The sequence below is a fragment of the Plectrocnemia conspersa genome, unplaced genomic scaffold, assembly GCF_051122295.1.
Source record: "Plectrocnemia conspersa isolate PC_06_02 unplaced genomic scaffold, ASM5112229v1 ptg000014l, whole genome shotgun sequence".
Lineage (NCBI taxonomy): Eukaryota > Metazoa > Arthropoda > Insecta > Trichoptera > Polycentropodidae > Plectrocnemia > Plectrocnemia conspersa.
Window position 1 is genome coordinate 12,452,080 of NW_028277178.1, and position 18,320 is coordinate 12,470,399.

Genomic DNA, 18,320 nt, shown 5'->3' on the forward strand with positions numbered 1-18,320 from the left:
AAAATGTGTGAAAAGTTATTACATTCTAATAAGTCTAACTGCCTTCGGATTAACATGAAACACCCTGAAAATTTTTTGCTCATAACATAAGCTGTACGACTCTGAATCACATATCTGTGAACTGGTAGTACGTCGAATTTTGAAAGCTCGCAGTATTCAGAAAAATAGATTCCGACTGTATAATTTGATGTATCCTTCTTACAGCAGTCACATTGTCTGAGAACAAAATGTATCTGATCAACTAATATTGAAATCCATACCTGATAAAGACATCTAATTGTTTGTCGCCCAAAAAGCAAAAAGAGTACTGTCTTTACTACGCCTGCCATCTCACACATAAGCTGTTGAAAGGACTGTTTTAGCCACATTGAGCAAAAAATCTGAGAGAGAAAGCTTCATATAAAATCAAATACAGTCATGCCAAAATTCGGTAGAAAGAAGTATTCTTGCGCTATTTGAAATATTATCATAATACTAATATAAATGTCATTTTTGACAATTTTTTATTGTCATAAATAAATGTTAATCATACAATTTTAATTACCAGAGAAACATTTTAAAACTTTTCTTAACCTTGCTATAACAACTCATCAAATAAAAGTTTTTTTTTTAAAGTCAATCCGGAGGCAGAAGATATTATCCCGTAATAATCAACTTTTATATATTAACTAAAATCATCATTTGGCACCCTTTTCTTGCTGTGCCAGATAGAAATCAGAAATTTAATTTTTTTATCTATGTACAACGGTAACCCACCTTAATGTTTAATTAGGTTAAATCATAGTCTTCTTTTCTTATTAAAGGCAAATCGGTAGTTGTTTTATTAGTGGTCATTTCATTGCTTATGTTAATCAAATTTATTTGTTTATTTTAACATATTTACATGTTTAAGTCTACTTAAATCAATATTCTTGAGAGATTCCAAAACGAATTCCTCAGGTTGATGGCCAGTGTTCCTTTTTTTGTTGCATATATTAACTGACTGCAACTGTGTCAATGTAAAAGAAACAAATAAATAAGTAAATGAACAATATTTGAAAATACTAAATACTCACCGCAGCATACTGGCAAGTAATCTGCAAAAAAACAATGTTATAATTATTTATGTTTATTTACCTATTTAATTGCTTCTTCTATATTGACACAGTTGCTGTTACTTAATATTATATTTGCAGTAAGCCAAGGAACCTGAGGAATTTGTTTTGGAATCTCACAAAAATGTTGATATTAGATATGGAGCTCACAACCCAAACATGAGCTTTATTAGTGTTATATAATATAATTCTAAAGATGGAATAGCGCAGTCCGTAACGTATCAGACTAGTAATTTTGTAGTTGCAAGTTCGAGCGTCGGTATTGACATTCAAATTTTTATTTATAAAAAATGTATAATTATTGAAAATCGGCTCTGGATAAATTATTATATATTGATTATAAATTATATTTCATATAATAATGTATAATTAATAATATAGATGTCACCAATTCCCAGACTTTCAATCTGGTAATTAATACTTACTGATCATTATTTTTATTTTTGCACAAGTTGCTACAGATTTTCCCCAGTGTAACACATTGGGCTTACGTCTGCCAGGTTATAACGTAAATTATTTAACAAATTTTGTTTTCCAATGATAAGCCAGAATTCGGTCCCATGAGTCAGTGTTCCTTTTGTTCTAAATATGAGTTTTCCAGGGCAGTCTTCTGTTGAGTTTAATTCCAAGATAATTGTCGTAATTCTCTTGTGGTATTGATTTATTGTTAATGAATACCAGTGTACTTGGCATTTTTTAATTTAGTTTCATTAGTTCTGATTTGCTAGTCAGAGAAGCAAGCTTGGACTTTTGAGAGATGATCTTGCAATCTTTCCGATGTTATTTTTGGTCAGTATCAGATGCCATTATTGTAGTGTCTTATTGAGTTCTGGGAAAGAACAACAGTAACAAATGCAGCATAGGTCCAAGAACGCTGTATTGTGACACATTCGATGATATTTGGTACAGTTATGTGTTTAATTCAAAAGTTTAAATTATCAAGAGAACGTTGTGTAGAAGCAGTCTCTAAATTTTATATAAGTAATTCAGGGTGCTACACTTATCTCAGAATACGGCTAAACAATATTTTCTTATTTTAAATTTAAATTTGTATTACAAAATACTATCCTTTAATCGTAGTGATATATAAATATGGCTGTTTTTATTATTTTATTTTGAGGAGTTTTACCAAATTTTTTTGTCTAATAATGTATGAAATTCCCTGAGCTAAATTTAGCATTTTATTCTATTTTTTTGTAGCACACTTGCACGTTATTGAATAGAGAGATTAGGAAAAGGTAAAAAACATAATAGTTAAAATAGATTAACTAACCTTGATCTCCCAAACACGATAGAAATTCAAAAAGCACTAGTGTTTATATAAGTTATGTAAACAAGGAAAAAGTCAAGAAATTTCATAGAGCTTTTTTTTCTTGAAAATTAAATTATTACGAATATTTTAAAAATTTTACAATCACTGCATTCTTTTTACTGTTGCATAAGAAAAAGTATGTCCATGCCAGATGCTTAAAAATATATATGCTTTCTTGAAAGTTTTAATAGAGGTCGGTAATGTTTGAATGGCAAAAAATTGTATAAAAAAGTACTTTAATCAGCCTTATCTTTACTTTGGTAATCTAAAAAGTACATTGGTAACTAGATAAGAAGAAACTGCTTGCAAGGGAATCGGCATACTGATAAAATTTATCTGGGCTTTCTACAAAGTAACGTTTCAAAATTTGCCTCTCGGTGAACTTAAGTCTCGTTTTTTCAATTTTATTTTATCTACATATATCTTGTTCGAAATATGAAAAATGTAAAATAACTGGAGCTTTTTTAACATTTTTTTCAATGATTCTTTGATTTAAAATGACACATATAGTGAGCACATATAATTTTTTTTGTAACTCGATGCTCTGTTCTCGATCGAAGTGGATCGATCTGCTCTGGTCTTTCAATTATTTGTGTCCATTATAACAAATCCTCATCCTATTACAGTTTGTTCTCTTCAACGATCATCCAATTCTCTGTTTAATAATACGAGTACCATAAATATATTAACAAATATATACTGTATTATTACAATCATTTACTACAATTTATCAAGAATTCTCATATCTCGAGAAATGAAAAACATTGAGAGACCAAAATGCCTAATCATCATAAAACTGTGTCAGGGTGTGTAAGTTGTCGTTTTTTTTAACCACAGCTAGGTGTATTTTTTTGGGTGCAACAATTGAGATCGTTACGTTCAATTTTTTAGCTGTATGTTAGATGGTTATGCGTAAAATTTTCTTTCTGTGGGTGTCTGTAGACTCTTAGCGTGTCCAAAGAGCATTTAAATCTAAGCTGGATTCCGGACCTTTAGCTATATTAAGGGATGCGAAGAGTGAAGCGGCGGCTTTTGCAACTTTTGATTTTATAAAGTTGGGTCAGCCTCTTCATGGTCCAAGTTCATACAAACTTAATGAGTTCAATTTGAAAAGCTCTGATTTATTGAACTTCTAAGTGGATATTTAAGTGTGAATGTTAGTAGATGTGTCAGTGAAAATGATTATTAGCTACTTCTGTTCTTGTAAGTATATCGATAGCCCAATTCATAGCAGAATTTGCTAACCGTTCCTTTCGGTAGAACGGCCAATTACAAAAAGTTAGCCGTCGGATACTTTTAATCTTTCTGATTAAAGCGGATTGAATCTGCAAAATTCCAGCTTAACAAATATGCTTATTTTTTGTTTTAGATATTTAAAAACCGTCTTTGTTTATCACATGCCAAAACTGGCTTTGCCACCGGTTTTTTAAATTTCACAGCATATTTAAATTAATACGCATGCAAATCAACTTAATAGCTTTTTGATCATTTTAAAAAATGCTAATTTAATCCCTCCATTTTAGGTATAATTTTAAATTGGAGTGTGTTTTTTACTAAACCCAACAATATATTAAAAATATAAAAGAGGGTTGTAGTTCCAAATATGGTTAAAGCAGTGTGTAAGATTGCAACGCACCACTTTTTGTTGTTTTTTGTCTAAATTAACTAGCTTATATTTACTTGGTAAAATAATTTCAGGACGATAAATATTATTGTGAAGGCAGGAATATTTAAAAATAATCTTTTTGTCATATTGTAAGTAAAAATAAGTAAGTGACGATAGTATTATATTACAGATAATAGAAAATCGATCGAGCCTTTTTTCATTGTTAAAATAAGTGTTGGAATAAATAGATTTTCCAATAACTTCATAACCAGTTACTAGATAAGCAACTAGAGTTCAGTAAATATAAAAAGACAATGCGTGGCTTAGTAAATTAAAATCATGTAGATAATCTGATCATACATTCATATATGTTTTTTATAAAGGGTGGTGAAAAATTATTCTTAAAAAAATGGTCTTCTTTGCAAAATTCTTTATTTCTACTCTCATTAACAAAAAAATAAGACAATTTTAAAACACGCTAGTATAGGCTAAAGTGTCATTCATATCTAATATTCAATCTTCTGTCACTTATAAGAAAGCTGTCTAAATCGCTAGAATTTGATAAATTTAACTAATAAATATCAATCATTTAATCGATCGACTTAGATCGTGATTTTTCTGTTGATGATTTGTTATACTTATACAGTACTTAAAATGACCTAGTGTGCTACAAGGATATTATCTTGCTCCATTACTATTTAAAATATTTATATATATTAGAACAATAATTGATTATCTATCTCTAATAGTTAAATGCAGCTAAAATCAGCGTTTATTTTGTCATATTATATGAATCTAGTTATTTTATTTTTGTGTGAAAAACAGCAAACTGTTATTAAATATTACAACATTTAGGTAGTAAAATATATAGTGTATAAAAATCAAATGTTGAACTTAAAATTATTGATATTGACATTGATACTATTTTCATGGGTTTCCACTTTCGTCACAAAACAAGCACAAAAAAAAAGAAAACAAAATCTCCATATGTACAGACAAAACACCATTTCGTCACAAGGCGACCTTCGACGTGCGACATTTCTTTGTATTAAAATTGACGAAAAAGTGTAGTTTCACGCCATTTTCTTAACGTTTCGGTCAAGTCTTTCACTTTTTTCATATTTTTTTAAATTCATGTCCAACGCCTAAATTAGCGTTAACCTCAATAAAATTCGTTGAAATTCGACGCGCACCTCCGGCCGGCGCCAATTGCATTTCAATGGTATGGTAATGGACATTGATCATCACGCTTTTTTACACGGGATGAAGCAACGGACCCACTTAATGAGATTATGCAAAAACGTTCATGTTTCGTGACACTATGCACGTGTAACTTCATTGACCATAAAAATATGTAATATTTAGTATGTTGCTGCGTAAAATTAATTGTAAAGGCTCTGATATACTTCAACAAGATCTAACAAGCATTTTTATTACGTATTATTTTAGTGTCAGATTATATTTCGCTTTAGATGGGTCTTAATTTAAATAAATTTATATATACATATCTATAGGTATAGGTTAATATTATATAAAGTCAGTAATCAAATACTTTATGTTTTAATAAGTTATATTTTATTAATATTTAAGTATATTATAATTATAATGAGTATAAAAATCAACATAGTATTTAATCAACATATTTAAAAAGCATAGGCATATTTAGCGAAAGGTGATATCGCTGAACCATAAGATAGAGGAGCTGCGCCATAAGGTAGAGGAGCTGCACCATAAGATAGAGGAGCTGGACCGTAAGAAATTGGAGCTGGGCCATAAGATAGAGGGGCTGGAGCGTATCCAAATGGAGAAGGAGCTGCTACTGTCCTTGCGACTGTTACTCCTGGAGCTGCTGCTACAATTGGAGCTGGAGCTGCTACGACTGGAGCTGGACCTACATAAGGACCAGGACCGGCTACCACTAGAGGCTCTTTACGAACGGCAGCGTTGAATCCATTGATAGGATCGGCAATGTAATCGACTATCCTTCTTGTTCCATCGGAATCGATCAAGGAGTACTGCCCTTTTACTACGTCTCCGGATCTAGTTTCGAATTGGCTCTTTGAGTCTCCGGTGAGAGCATCTTGGACATCGTAAGCGTAGCTGTATTGAGGATTTGGGTCGTATTCTGGATTGGCGTATGCGATAGGTCCTACTGGAATGATGCCAGCTTTGACTATCACTAACATAGCGGCGAAAAACAGAAACTGCAATAAAAGTATTCACGTTATACATTAGATCACAATCTAAAGGTGCTGTAGTTCCGCAGGGTTTTTTGAGGGTTCGCTATTAAAAATATGCCTTTCTGTCAGTTGGTTATTATGCTTTTCTTTATATATTTCATAAATCATTATTAGGTTTTAACTAAATAGATAGACAAATACATCGGAATACAATATGTTGAAATAATTTTCTTTTAATTTTATGAAGAAATAAATTTGCTTAATGCTTAATTTAATTTAGGATGATTAAGTGAAATTATGATTTAAAAAAGTATTTTTTTTATAAGGAATACTTTTATTTGCATATAAATAAAATACAGTAAAGTAATATGTTTGTAGATATGGTACTTTTGGCAAGAATTAAATTAATGCCATAAAAAAATCAATATATTATTTACTGTAAAAAATACTACTCTATTGAAGTAGATATTAAAAACTGTAGTACCTAATCTATGTATTATATTATCACTGTATAAAATACTGAATTTTTATTGATAAAACATCTTTATAGATACATAAAAAAGGATTTAATGTAGGTAATTAAAAAATAAGTTTTCCCTGAACTAGATTTCCTAGACTCTTTCTTTAGTAGTGGATAATCGTATGTACCTTGAATGCCATCTTTGAAGAATGCTTGTCGTACTGAGCTGGCTGATGATGCACAATTGGTAGTGCTAACGATGTCCACCAAGCCTTATATACTTTGACTATGGGATGCGTTGTGAAAATAAGAAGTAGGCACACGTCACACGGAGGAGTTTACGTCACATCTCTGCCAGATTTGTCACTGTGAGCTGTGGTAACAATGGCCGTGCCGAACGAGAGCGATTCGCCAGTGGTACAGACAGCAGTAGTAATTTATGTATTGGTGTACTTCCTAATGCATCGAAGGCCTCTCTCTTGAGCGGAACGGCCGCCTGTGTCAAAAAGTGACGACGTCTCAATTGTGCATCGTTTCGTCTGCGGTCGTATCGGATGCAAATGCACTGAGTGCAGTAATTGGGCGCGTTTATGGCCATGCAAATCTAATACTTCATGGTTCTTTCGTCAAAATGAAAATAGATTTGTATGTTTTATTATGTATTATTATACATATTTTCTAGATAATTCTTGACAATTAAAAAATCACTGCAATAGAAACACAAAGCAAAAAGTAATTTATGACAATATTATTTATCTAGAGAAGCGAAAGTAGAAGTAATTAATATATATGAAAATATTTTTTATATTTTCATATATACAAAGTTGAAACCTTACTATTAATTATATGGTTGAAACCCATGTATTTTATTTTAAATTATAAGCAATACAAAAAAGTTTTAATGATGGATACGTTTGAATAGATTATTGGAAATAAGTAAAAACTTACTAGTCACAATAGTACCAGAAGCTTGTAGTAGTAAGAAAATCAATCGAAAATCCTTATATTGTGTTTTGTATCCGATCATTACTTTACTCAAAAGCACCCCCGAGTGTTTGACGTGACATATCCTGAATGGTTTTCTGCTGAGCAGATCATTTTACTGCTTTAAAGAAAGCAGATCGAGTAATCAATCTGATCTCAAAGAATTTTTGTCATTAAGAGCGCCGTCGTGTGTTTGATGATTTTCTGTCATCATAATTATTACAAACATTGCTAAAACTATTTTAAAAATGATCCCAAAGCGTTCTGGAAATTTATTATCACTAAATTTGCTGCTCAGTCGACGCTGAAAGTGATGAACTTTGATAGAAAAACTTTGAACGGTTTACAAAATATAGCGTACGATTTCCGTTTATTTTAATGATTTTTTTCACCTTCTGCTCAGTCGCTTCCTTCTTTTTATATTTGCTTTTCACTACTGATTAATACGGTTTTAAGAAGTCGAAGACCCCCTTTCACTTTGAAGGTTTGCGATTTCGCTGGTTCTCGAAAACGTTTTTTGATCTAATTACCAAGACATCATAATTTACTGATCTTTGGAAATGCACGAAAGTCATCCCTATTCATAGACTTACCAAATTATTTTTTCTCAGACCAGGACAATTTTGTGAATTTGCTCAAAACAGAAATTAACGTATAAGGATTGAAAAGTCTGTATAATAATGCTTTTAACAATAAACAATAATTACGTAGTAATATTTTTTAAATACTCTTAACTAAATGTAACTTATTATCGCGTCGAAAAATTCACGGATTCAGTACACTATAAATTTGGCAAAGCAATAATACTTTTACTGTTAATTCATTCATTCTAACTCTGTCTTTAGATCATATGTTATTAAGTATTAATAATATCATTTCAAAAGGTGCAGATGTGCCAGGGAGGCTAAGCAAATATTATATATTTTAGACAAGATTTGGAAATGAAATGTTATTTTCATTAGATCCGTTGTATCCATTTATTTTCCTTCGCAACTTGTATTTATCCAACTGTCATATTTTGTCAACCAAAAAACTTTTGCAATCACCACTTCATCAAACAAAATTTTTAGCAACAGTTTTATTATGTTTTTCATCTGTAGCTTCAACTGCAGATTAATTTAGATATTAATTTATTGTTGTTTATCTAAAAAAGATTCTGTTCATTGCTTGAAGTACAATAAGAAATACGTCGGTCATATAATTATATATATATTCTTTTAGAGTTTTATTAAAATTAATACTTGCTTTATTTTCCAGTAATCCAAAAAGCTTTTTTAATCAGAAGTTAATCGTTTTTACTATTCACATAAGTACAGATTTACCAGATTTTTCTTTGCAAAATAAATGTAGTTTGATTATTTTTATATATATGTAAAAAATACAGACTAAGTATATCAATTACTGCTTATATTAATAGTTATATAATTAAATTTTGTACTTAAAAAAGTTATATTTTTATTTTAAGTAAATTAAAAAAAATATTTGTAAGTAGTCATATAAAAGAAAAAGAAAAACTTTTATAAATTAATATGTAAAAAAAAGATGGGAATAAAAACTAGTTATTATAAATTTAACCAAAGTTCTGGATTTTATAAAATGAGTGCTTTTGTCTCTAAAGCGATGTGTTCTTTGATTTTTTAATTATATTTTAATTTAGGTTATTTATCAAAGTTTTCGATCAAAAAACCTAAATTGGGTTAGTGTAGTTACGCAGTTTTTATCCTAGTACAAAATTAATAAATCGTTAGTGTAGGTTAAAAGATTTTTTATACGCTTAAAAATGTTTATTGTAAATTATTATTATGACGTTGTTTTAAATGACTTGTAGTCCTAAAAATAAGCGTTACTAATGTGCCTTTACACTGGGAAAGCGAAATTAAATTATTGTATGAATATTAAAAAAATATTTTTTTTAGTTAAAAAGTCGTTTTTAAATATAATTTAGTCCGTTTTATATTATTCGACTTAAATTTTCTGCTTTTCAAACATCTTTGTTGAATATACATAAACAATAACAAAAAATAAACACCAAAACAGTGGGTGAAATATTAATTTTACTGTACACTTTCTAGTCTGATCAGCAACGCCCTACTTGTGTTTTTGCTGAAAAGTATTTTTTTTGTAAACATCTATTACATTATAATTGTAGTTAAATTTAGCACTCACCAGAGTAACATTATTATTTTAGCTCTCTGTGAATTTAGGGTACTGTTTTCTATATATTAAGAATTTCGAACAACATTTTAAAATATTCTACATCTTAATAAAACAAGTTCTCTAAAGCTTTAAATTTAATTAAGAATGAAGCTGGTTCTTTCCATTACCCAACGCGGCAATCCGTACTTTCTCATGTAGATCTTGAAAGATTTACGTGAATCGTACAAAGCGCGAACAGCTTATTGCATATCGCCGTACATGTACGGTGATCGATCATTCACTTTTTTGAGGTATCTTAAATAGTTATATATTTACATATATAACTTAAAAAATAATAAATAAAACATATTGTAAGTATGTATATATTTTTGTAATTTAAATTAATGTAAATAATTTTAATACAAAATATTAAAGATTAAAAAGTATAAAAAAAATGAAATTATATTGATTTTCTAAAATATTTTAAAAGCTTTTTGGTGATTATATTTATATTTATTTTTAAATATAAATATATTCAAAATAAAATTTATTAAAATATAAGAAAAGAGATAGAGGGGAGGGGGTTTGTCATCCATAGATGTATTATATATTTATATATTTTTTTAAATTCTGTTAGGTCGATAATTTTAAAAATTAATTGTTTTTTTATTAATGTCTATTGGTAAGACATCTGAATGATTTGCACACGCTTAAATTTTCGAGCTCTATGAGATAAAAACTCAATTTTCTTAGGAAAAGTTTAAGCTCGGTGATAGCCGTTTCATTTTATATTGACTAAGGTCAAAAAGTTTTAGAGTGCAATCCCCACTAACTTTTTAAAATAAACAATGTGTAAATAAAGATAAATGTTTAAAGATTTACTGCTATGTTGATAGTTAATATTCAAATCAATACTATGACTTGTAGTGAATGAGCTCGTAGTATACTATTATAGTATTCACTTTTGTATTTTATTTTGCTTATGAATATATTACTCATCAAACGTGTGGAGACTTATAAATATTAATAAGCCCAGCGACATCTGATCAACATCTTCCACCAACAAAACTAAAATCAAACACCTAGATTTTCTAGTTCACATCTTTCGTTTTGTCACTCTTGTTTTCCAGCGTTAGATAATGTATACGCTGACCTTGAAACACATTCTCTGTACATCGAACCAGTTTAACGGCGTTCTATTTCCTTAAATTAAATTAATAACAAACAATTATTTTAATACATATCTTTATATTTTATAATTTGCTTTATATATATGTACAATTTGTTATTTCATACTTATGGTTATTTTTGATAAATGGATGATCAGTCTTTGATTTTAATGCAGTGATTGGAGAAGTGGAGCATGAGCATAAGTCAGTGGACCATTGTGGGCAATATATGTGTGGACTGGAGCATGAGACCAGATTTGTTGTTGATGGGCGACCAAAGCTGGTTGAGAATGAGCGATCAGAGCTTGAGCTGGAGCGACTTGAGCGATCAAAGTTGGAGCTGTAGCAGCTAGAGCGAGAGCTGGAGCTGAGTTGGCGATGATGGTTGGAGCTGGAGCAGAAATTAGAGTTGGCGCAGGAGCAGCAATTAAAGCTGGCTGTTCTTTGGTCACAACAGCGTTGAATCCATTGATTGGATCAGCGTTGTAATCCACGATTCTCTTAGATCCATCAGCTTCGATCAATGAATATTGTCCTTGAACAATATCTCCATTCCTGGTTTCGTGCTGGGCTTTGACATCTCCTGTGATTGGATCATGGACGTCGTAAGCGTAGCTGTATTGGGGGTTATGGTCGTAATCCTCTTCGGCTTGTTTGATTAACAATGGTGCTTGCTGGATGGCGATGGGTGCGTGTTGAATGGAAAGTGGTGCATGTTGGATGGCAAGGGGAGCGTGTTGGATGGAAAGAGGTGCGTGTTGGATGGCAATTGGTTGTTGATGGATGGCAATGGATCCATGCTGAAGAGTCAAAGGTGCGATAATTCCAGCGTTGGCAGCCGCAACGAGCATCACTACAATCAACATCTGAAAAAAAAAGAAATTGTGAGCTCGATTAATACTTTATATATTGTATATACATTATTATTTTTACAAGCCTAAGCTGGCTGACATACTTATATATGTCAAAAATATAGTACAATTTTATATTGTCTATAAATTATCATTATTCACATTTACATAATCTATACTTTAATAGTGCTTCTCAAACTTTGGCTCAAAACCATTATATTGATAGCAGATGAACACTTGCGTGCGTCATATATTATACGATATAACATACAAAATCTCACGTAAACAAAAAATTATTCTCTAATATTTTTTGAGAGTAAAAAAATGTTTAAGAAAGGTTTGGTTAGTATGTTTAAACAGTTGTTCTTTTTTAGTATTTTTAATAAAAAATAGTTTTTTGTGGAATACTGCTTCTTATTTCTTTGAAATTAAAAAGTATTTAATTTTTAAGGTACATCTTTTCTTCTATTATAATTATTTGTAAGTGTATAACATATATATTTCTCAATTAGACACTGTGTACATAATTTACAATTTTCTCTGTGCTCGATTTGTACTTTTTTTAAAATATATTCATTATAGGCGAATAATTACCTATATAAATATAATTACACGATGTCATGTCGTGTTATTCAAACCTGATTAGTTATTTTTATAATGGTATATAGTATACATGATTATGCACAAGCATGTATTTTTTCCACTACATTTTTAAAATTTAACCAGTGGTTCTGAATATTTTAATAAAAGTTAAAAAATCAATATTATTATTGTTAAATCTAAATATCTGAATAATTGGTTGGATGTAAATATGTAAATAAAATGTAGAAAATGAATGAATGAGTTTTAAGTGAGAAAATAATTTATTATCTTATTATTTTCTTAATGATATGCATTGCAATAACATAATAATAATGTGGAAAATAAAAATATTATTATATAGGGATTTTAGATGCAATATAGTTGAGGTAAAAGTTGCTAATTAATTATATAAAAAACTGTCTAAATTTTTTTATAAAAACAGCAATGTCCATAGAGGTTTGAAGCAAAAAACTTGATTCGATTCTGATTCACAAATCTCTCGATTTAAAAATGTAACAAAAGTCAATCTGACCACATAGTGACCACTCTCTATTTCAGTGAAACGCGTCCTTGCCATCACGCGGAACGTGACGAGAATCTTCAATTCGGAACAATTTGTCTCTTTGGATTACAACAAACGTAAACGTCAATGCTAATCGACGCCGATGACCGCGCAGGAAATTCCAATAATGGCATATTTATTTATTTCGAGACCCACCTTTTGCGCCATGATGTCTTCTAAGTCTTCCGATCTTCTCGGTTATCAGAAAACGTCTGTTATCTATTAGCTAACTGTTCTCGGCTTAAATACAAACCCAACAGGCCCTGAAAAGGTACATACCTACGTTATTACGTAGAAGTCAACAAGGTTGTATGCGTATAAATATGAAATTACATACATAATAATTAGAGCAAATTCTATTGACTTCTGGTTTGTGATCGAATGTAAATATAGTTCGATTGAATGGACGCAATGATGAAATTTGGACTTGGACAGAGATCATGCATATTTTTCTTATAATAATAGATAGTAATATTTAAAAAATGCGTATCAATACAATCTATAATTGAATGCTATAAAAAGCATATTAACTAATTTTGTGTATCGTACAATCGACACATAAAATAACTAATAGATACGTTCTTAAAACAATCCGACAGATTAAAAAATCAGATAGCGGTGCTAAAATAAATTTTTGAATTATCCTGCGTAAATTTACGAGAAACTCCAAAACGCATCTCTTCTAAAGTTTTCGGATAGTTTAAGATCCTTACCAACGTTTTAAAAATGTATTTGCAGATATGCATACACATATGCATTGAGACAGCTCTAGGTTTTTATATTTGGGCGTTTATTGTAGGAGTTTAATAAAAAATAAAATATTTCTTGTGTTCATTGAAAATTAAAAATTATAAGGTAATCCAGAAAAAAATGTATTTTTACTAGTTAGCTTTGTTTTAGACGTTAATAGCTGAGTACATGTATAAGTGATTTTAAGCTGATCTTTTATAATAATTAGGAAGTTTTAATTTCATAAAAAGCATGATTCTAAATGCATTATTTGGTTAAGAATATTAAAATTATTTCACTATTTCATAAATTTAATAATCTAATTAATATGTCAACTTATGCCATGTATATAAATATAGTTTATATATGTGACTTAATTGCTGTTTATTATCTTTGCTTAAACTGTATTAATTAAATACAGGTATTTATTTCAATTTAAACATTTGACAAATTGGACCATATGAATATTAGTATTTTTTTATTACTTACTCATAAATCTGATTAATAAATTAATTGTTAAATTAAGATAATCACGACAAAATATATATATCATTAACTGATGTTAGGAAAAATGTATCAGCGTGAAAAAAAGTACAAATTGCTACCTTGATTTTAATATTTGTATAAAATTTTTCTCAAATGAGTTTATAAATATTTATCACCAAGCACAATTTAATTTTCTCATGGATTATCTACGTTTTTTTATTTATATTTTTATCAAATATCAATGATATTTAGTATTATTATTTGTATTATATATTGAATGTTTAAGTACAGTAACTGAAAAAAATTATACTGCTTTTATAATTTATTGTAAAAAAACATGTGGGGGTTGATCTCATTATGAGGTCATTCCATTTTAAGAAGAAATAGTGATAAAAATAAAATATTGTCAATCAAATCGTTGCTTGCATAATGATCAATTAAGATAATTATAATAATGCATTATTATAATGATTTTCACGAGGGAGTTTATGAACATATTACTAATATATAAAGATATGATTGAAATTTTATATTAATGCGGTTTTACTATTTTCAGATCAGATAATGAATATGTATCGGGTCATGTCAATTCCATCCCCACGCAACTAGTCAGATTTGTGCAAAAGTTGGATCTGTGTCAGCAGTGTATTGAGCAACTTTTCATTACTTATTCATTGCTCTGTTTCATTTTTACAATTATTCAGCGCCTCCTTGAATCTAAATACTTTCATTAATTCAAATTGCATTATTTTTTATTTAATTTAAATTATAGCGCAATTTTAAAACTTTCTTTTTGGGTTAAATGTCAAGATTGCATTTAATCAATCCAAAAATCATTAATTATCTGACTGAATTGTAGATATGAACACATTTAAACGTTAACTGATTACTCAGGGTCGTCGCTCGTCGTATTCTTCCTTATTTTTTTATTATTTATTTACATAATTACATAAAAAAGCGTTAAGCAGCTGTAACTTGCAGAATGCTGTCAGTTCTAAACGAGATTTGGCAGAATTAAAATATCGAGACAGGAAAACGAGTTGTCATTCGATATATGTATTACTTGACCGCATGTGACAAAATTGAAAGTGGTTTTCAGATGTGGTGGATAATCAGACGTATTACGAAATCTGATATTGTATTTTAGTTGCATTGTTTAATAAGATCAACTTGTCCATGGTCTACTTAAAAATATATAATTTTAAGGCAATCATAATTAAAAATAAATTTTTCATAGACAAACAACATTTGTTATGGCCATTCTTTTGAAAGTATTATACATACAAACGTACTAAAGTTTATTTTAAATTAGATTAATTATTATTTAAATGGTAAATCTGTAATATCCGGTAGTTTAAAAGTTACAACACTGCTTTACGTTATTTTATTTTTATTGTATATTTTAAAAATAAATGGAAGCTATCAATTTATTTTTCTCTCACCTCTATTGTTGATGTTACATTCATGAATAAATATATGTAAATACACATATTTACATATGTTTATTAATAATTAAAAAAGAATACGCAGGTTGAGATAAATAAATAAATATTTTTTGCATTGTTTTTAATGCTCACGACGTTTCGCTAAAAATGACTTTAAGCATTATTCGGTGATATTATATTTATTTAAAAACAGTATTTTTTCTGTTGCTCAATACTTGTTTTTTATTCTACGCATATTAATAGTTTATTTTGCTTTTTAATACTAAAAATACAGTAGATTATTATCACTCCTTGATTTATTTATAGAATTTTATCATTTTGCATATATGTATTTTTTATATACAGCCACATATAATAAATGCATTTGTATTGCTTTATAAATTATTTTTTTAATATTATGTTTTTAATAAATAGTGTTCTATTAATATATTATGTAATACCGAAATAAATATTATAAATATTAATTATCAGTCGTGTTTTTCATAAAATTATGTGCTTAATTCACTAGTAATTTTAGATTTTCCCTATGTTGAAGACATGTATGTACATATTGTTTTTGAGTTGGTGTTAGAAATGCCATGAAAAATAACAGTAAAATCGTCAAAAATTTGTGCTTTCAAAATAAATTTAATTTACATTTTTAATATTGATTATAGTAAAGTATTATATTTTTTTTAATAAATAATTAGCAGTTGAGTTATGTGTTTAAAATTATGAATAGTAAAAAGTAATATTGATGAAATACTTTTTTTAAATTATTATTTTTATATCTTAGCTGTAAAATATAGTTAGTTTTTTGATACCAAAAAACTATATGTATATATAGTACATGTATATGAAAATAGATTAATAATATAACCTTAATCAGTCTATTTTTGTATCATTTTTATATATCTCTTAAAAATATTGCTCTTCAAAAGTTTGTGCGTTGATATTAAGATTTGTTATTAAATTTATATTTAGAAAAGGTCGATTTTTAGGTAACGCTAGAGATCAGCTGCTTGTTCATGTATTAGGGTTTGTATTTTCTTGGCTAAAGTACAATCCTACAATTTTTACGTTTTAATGTCAAACGATTTAACTTTTTGTTTTATTAACATCAAACTATTAGATAGCTAAGTTTTGCCCGCCTATACTTTTATATTATATAATATTTAGGTATGTATTATATTGTTGTATTTCATGATACGTAAAGCTGTGGTTATCAAAAATCGTCACACACTTAGAATAAACAATTATTGAAATTCGTTTCAAGGTTATTTTTTTATGTAAGATTTATATTCAATTATAAATTTTATAAGGAGCTTGATATCTATTTTTGAATATTATTTAAAATGATAATTTAATTTAATATACTCATAGTAACAATATAAGCTATATATAAATTAGGTATATGCTCTTACAAAACATATCTACTATTTTCTCTACCCACTCTTTGATATATTAATAAGCTCAATTACTACCGGGTCTTGCCCACTTCCGTAAAAATCGATATAGTAGCAATTACAATGAAATATTATTGATCTATTGTTATTATTTTAAAGCAAGTAGCATAATTATATTTAGCTTTGCTCAATAGATAAATTCCTTTGAAAAATTCTCGTTAAAAATATTTTTATATTGACGGTTTGCTGCAAGAAGTCATTAACTGTAAAATAAGTTTTATAAATAAAGCTATTGAAAAATCATTACTATAAATAGTATAATACACATCAATCATATGTACATTTGGGCAAATAATAAATAATATATTCCTAGTAATTTAATAAAGAATTTGTAACATTTAATATTGAGTTCATTATTTATATTAGCAACAAGAAAAAAACACCACACCACGCGTATTGCTTTAAAATTTGACATTTAGAAAAAGTAGTGCAAAAAATACTGCGTTTTTAAATATCAGACATTTATTCGATCCATTAAATTGATTTTTTTGGTATGTTTATAAATTAGCTAAATTCCATTGTAGAAAACATTTTTCTTTAAATAAATAAATGAGGATATTCTATAGATCAGAGAAGGTTCTACTGCGCAATAGTTGCAGCTCGAATAGTAAAACGCAGTTACAATTTAAAATGAGTCAAATAATGAAACAGAGGCTATTTGCATACGCTTTCAAGAATTTTCACGTATGACAACACCGTTGCAACCTTGCTAATTATTTTGTTACGTGTTGCATCATTTCTTCAAAACTTAAGAATTCAGTTTGGATGCGATCTTGAAATATTTAGTTCAATAAATCAATTCTAACGATGCTTTGAATTTTAAATAAAGTAACGTAGAAATGATTGAAAAGCTTTTGATATATAATTTTTGTTTATTTCTGATCCACTTATACGTATAACGTTAAAACTTTTCATTGCTTACATAAAAAAATAATCAATTATGTTATACGCTAGTAGTGGAATTAATTTTGTTATGTCATCGAGCCAATATTCAGGTTATGCAAATTGTATTTGCATCAAGGATCATGAATCATTGATAGCGCGATCTGGATCGCGAATAAATTTCTGGTCATCGTGGAATATTTAGTGTCATTGCCATGTTTAATTGGACGACGAAATCGAGAGTGACATAGAAACAAAGAAGAAACTCGTTCTGAACTTATTTATTTAGATCGCTAATGTTTTCCTGAGAGCCTTGAGTATTTTGAGGAAAGATTTGTTCTCTTGAGTCATTAATTCAGGGCCAGAGTGTAGGAAATGCACAAATTGATTGGGAAAA

At 28.7% G+C, this 18,320-nt stretch overlaps 2 protein-coding genes across 2 annotated transcripts; both read right to left on the bottom strand.

Annotated features, from left to right (window-relative positions):
- Positions 1-5,570: 5,570 nt before the first annotated feature.
- On the bottom strand, positions 5,571-6,957 carry LOC148226238 (cuticle protein-like). The gene is made up of 2 exons (XM_088203408.1): positions 6,841-6,957; positions 5,571-6,216 (listed from the first exon to the last, which is right to left on the bottom strand). Exons 1-2 carry the CDS (start codon positions 6,850-6,852, stop codon positions 5,656-5,658), a joined length of 573 nt encoding a protein of 190 aa, XP_088059534.1. The 5' UTR covers positions 6,853-6,957; the 3' UTR covers positions 5,571-5,655.
- A 4,099-nt stretch (positions 6,958-11,056) lies between these two features.
- LOC148226239 (uncharacterized) lies at positions 11,057-15,412 on the bottom strand. The gene is made up of 2 exons (XM_088203933.1): positions 15,395-15,412; positions 11,057-11,807 (listed from the first exon to the last, which is right to left on the bottom strand). The coding sequence occupies exons 1-2, from the start codon at positions 15,410-15,412 to the stop codon at positions 11,109-11,111; spliced, it is 717 nt and encodes a 238-aa protein (XP_088060059.1). The 3' UTR covers positions 11,057-11,108.
- Positions 15,413-18,320: the final 2,908 nt, after the last annotated feature.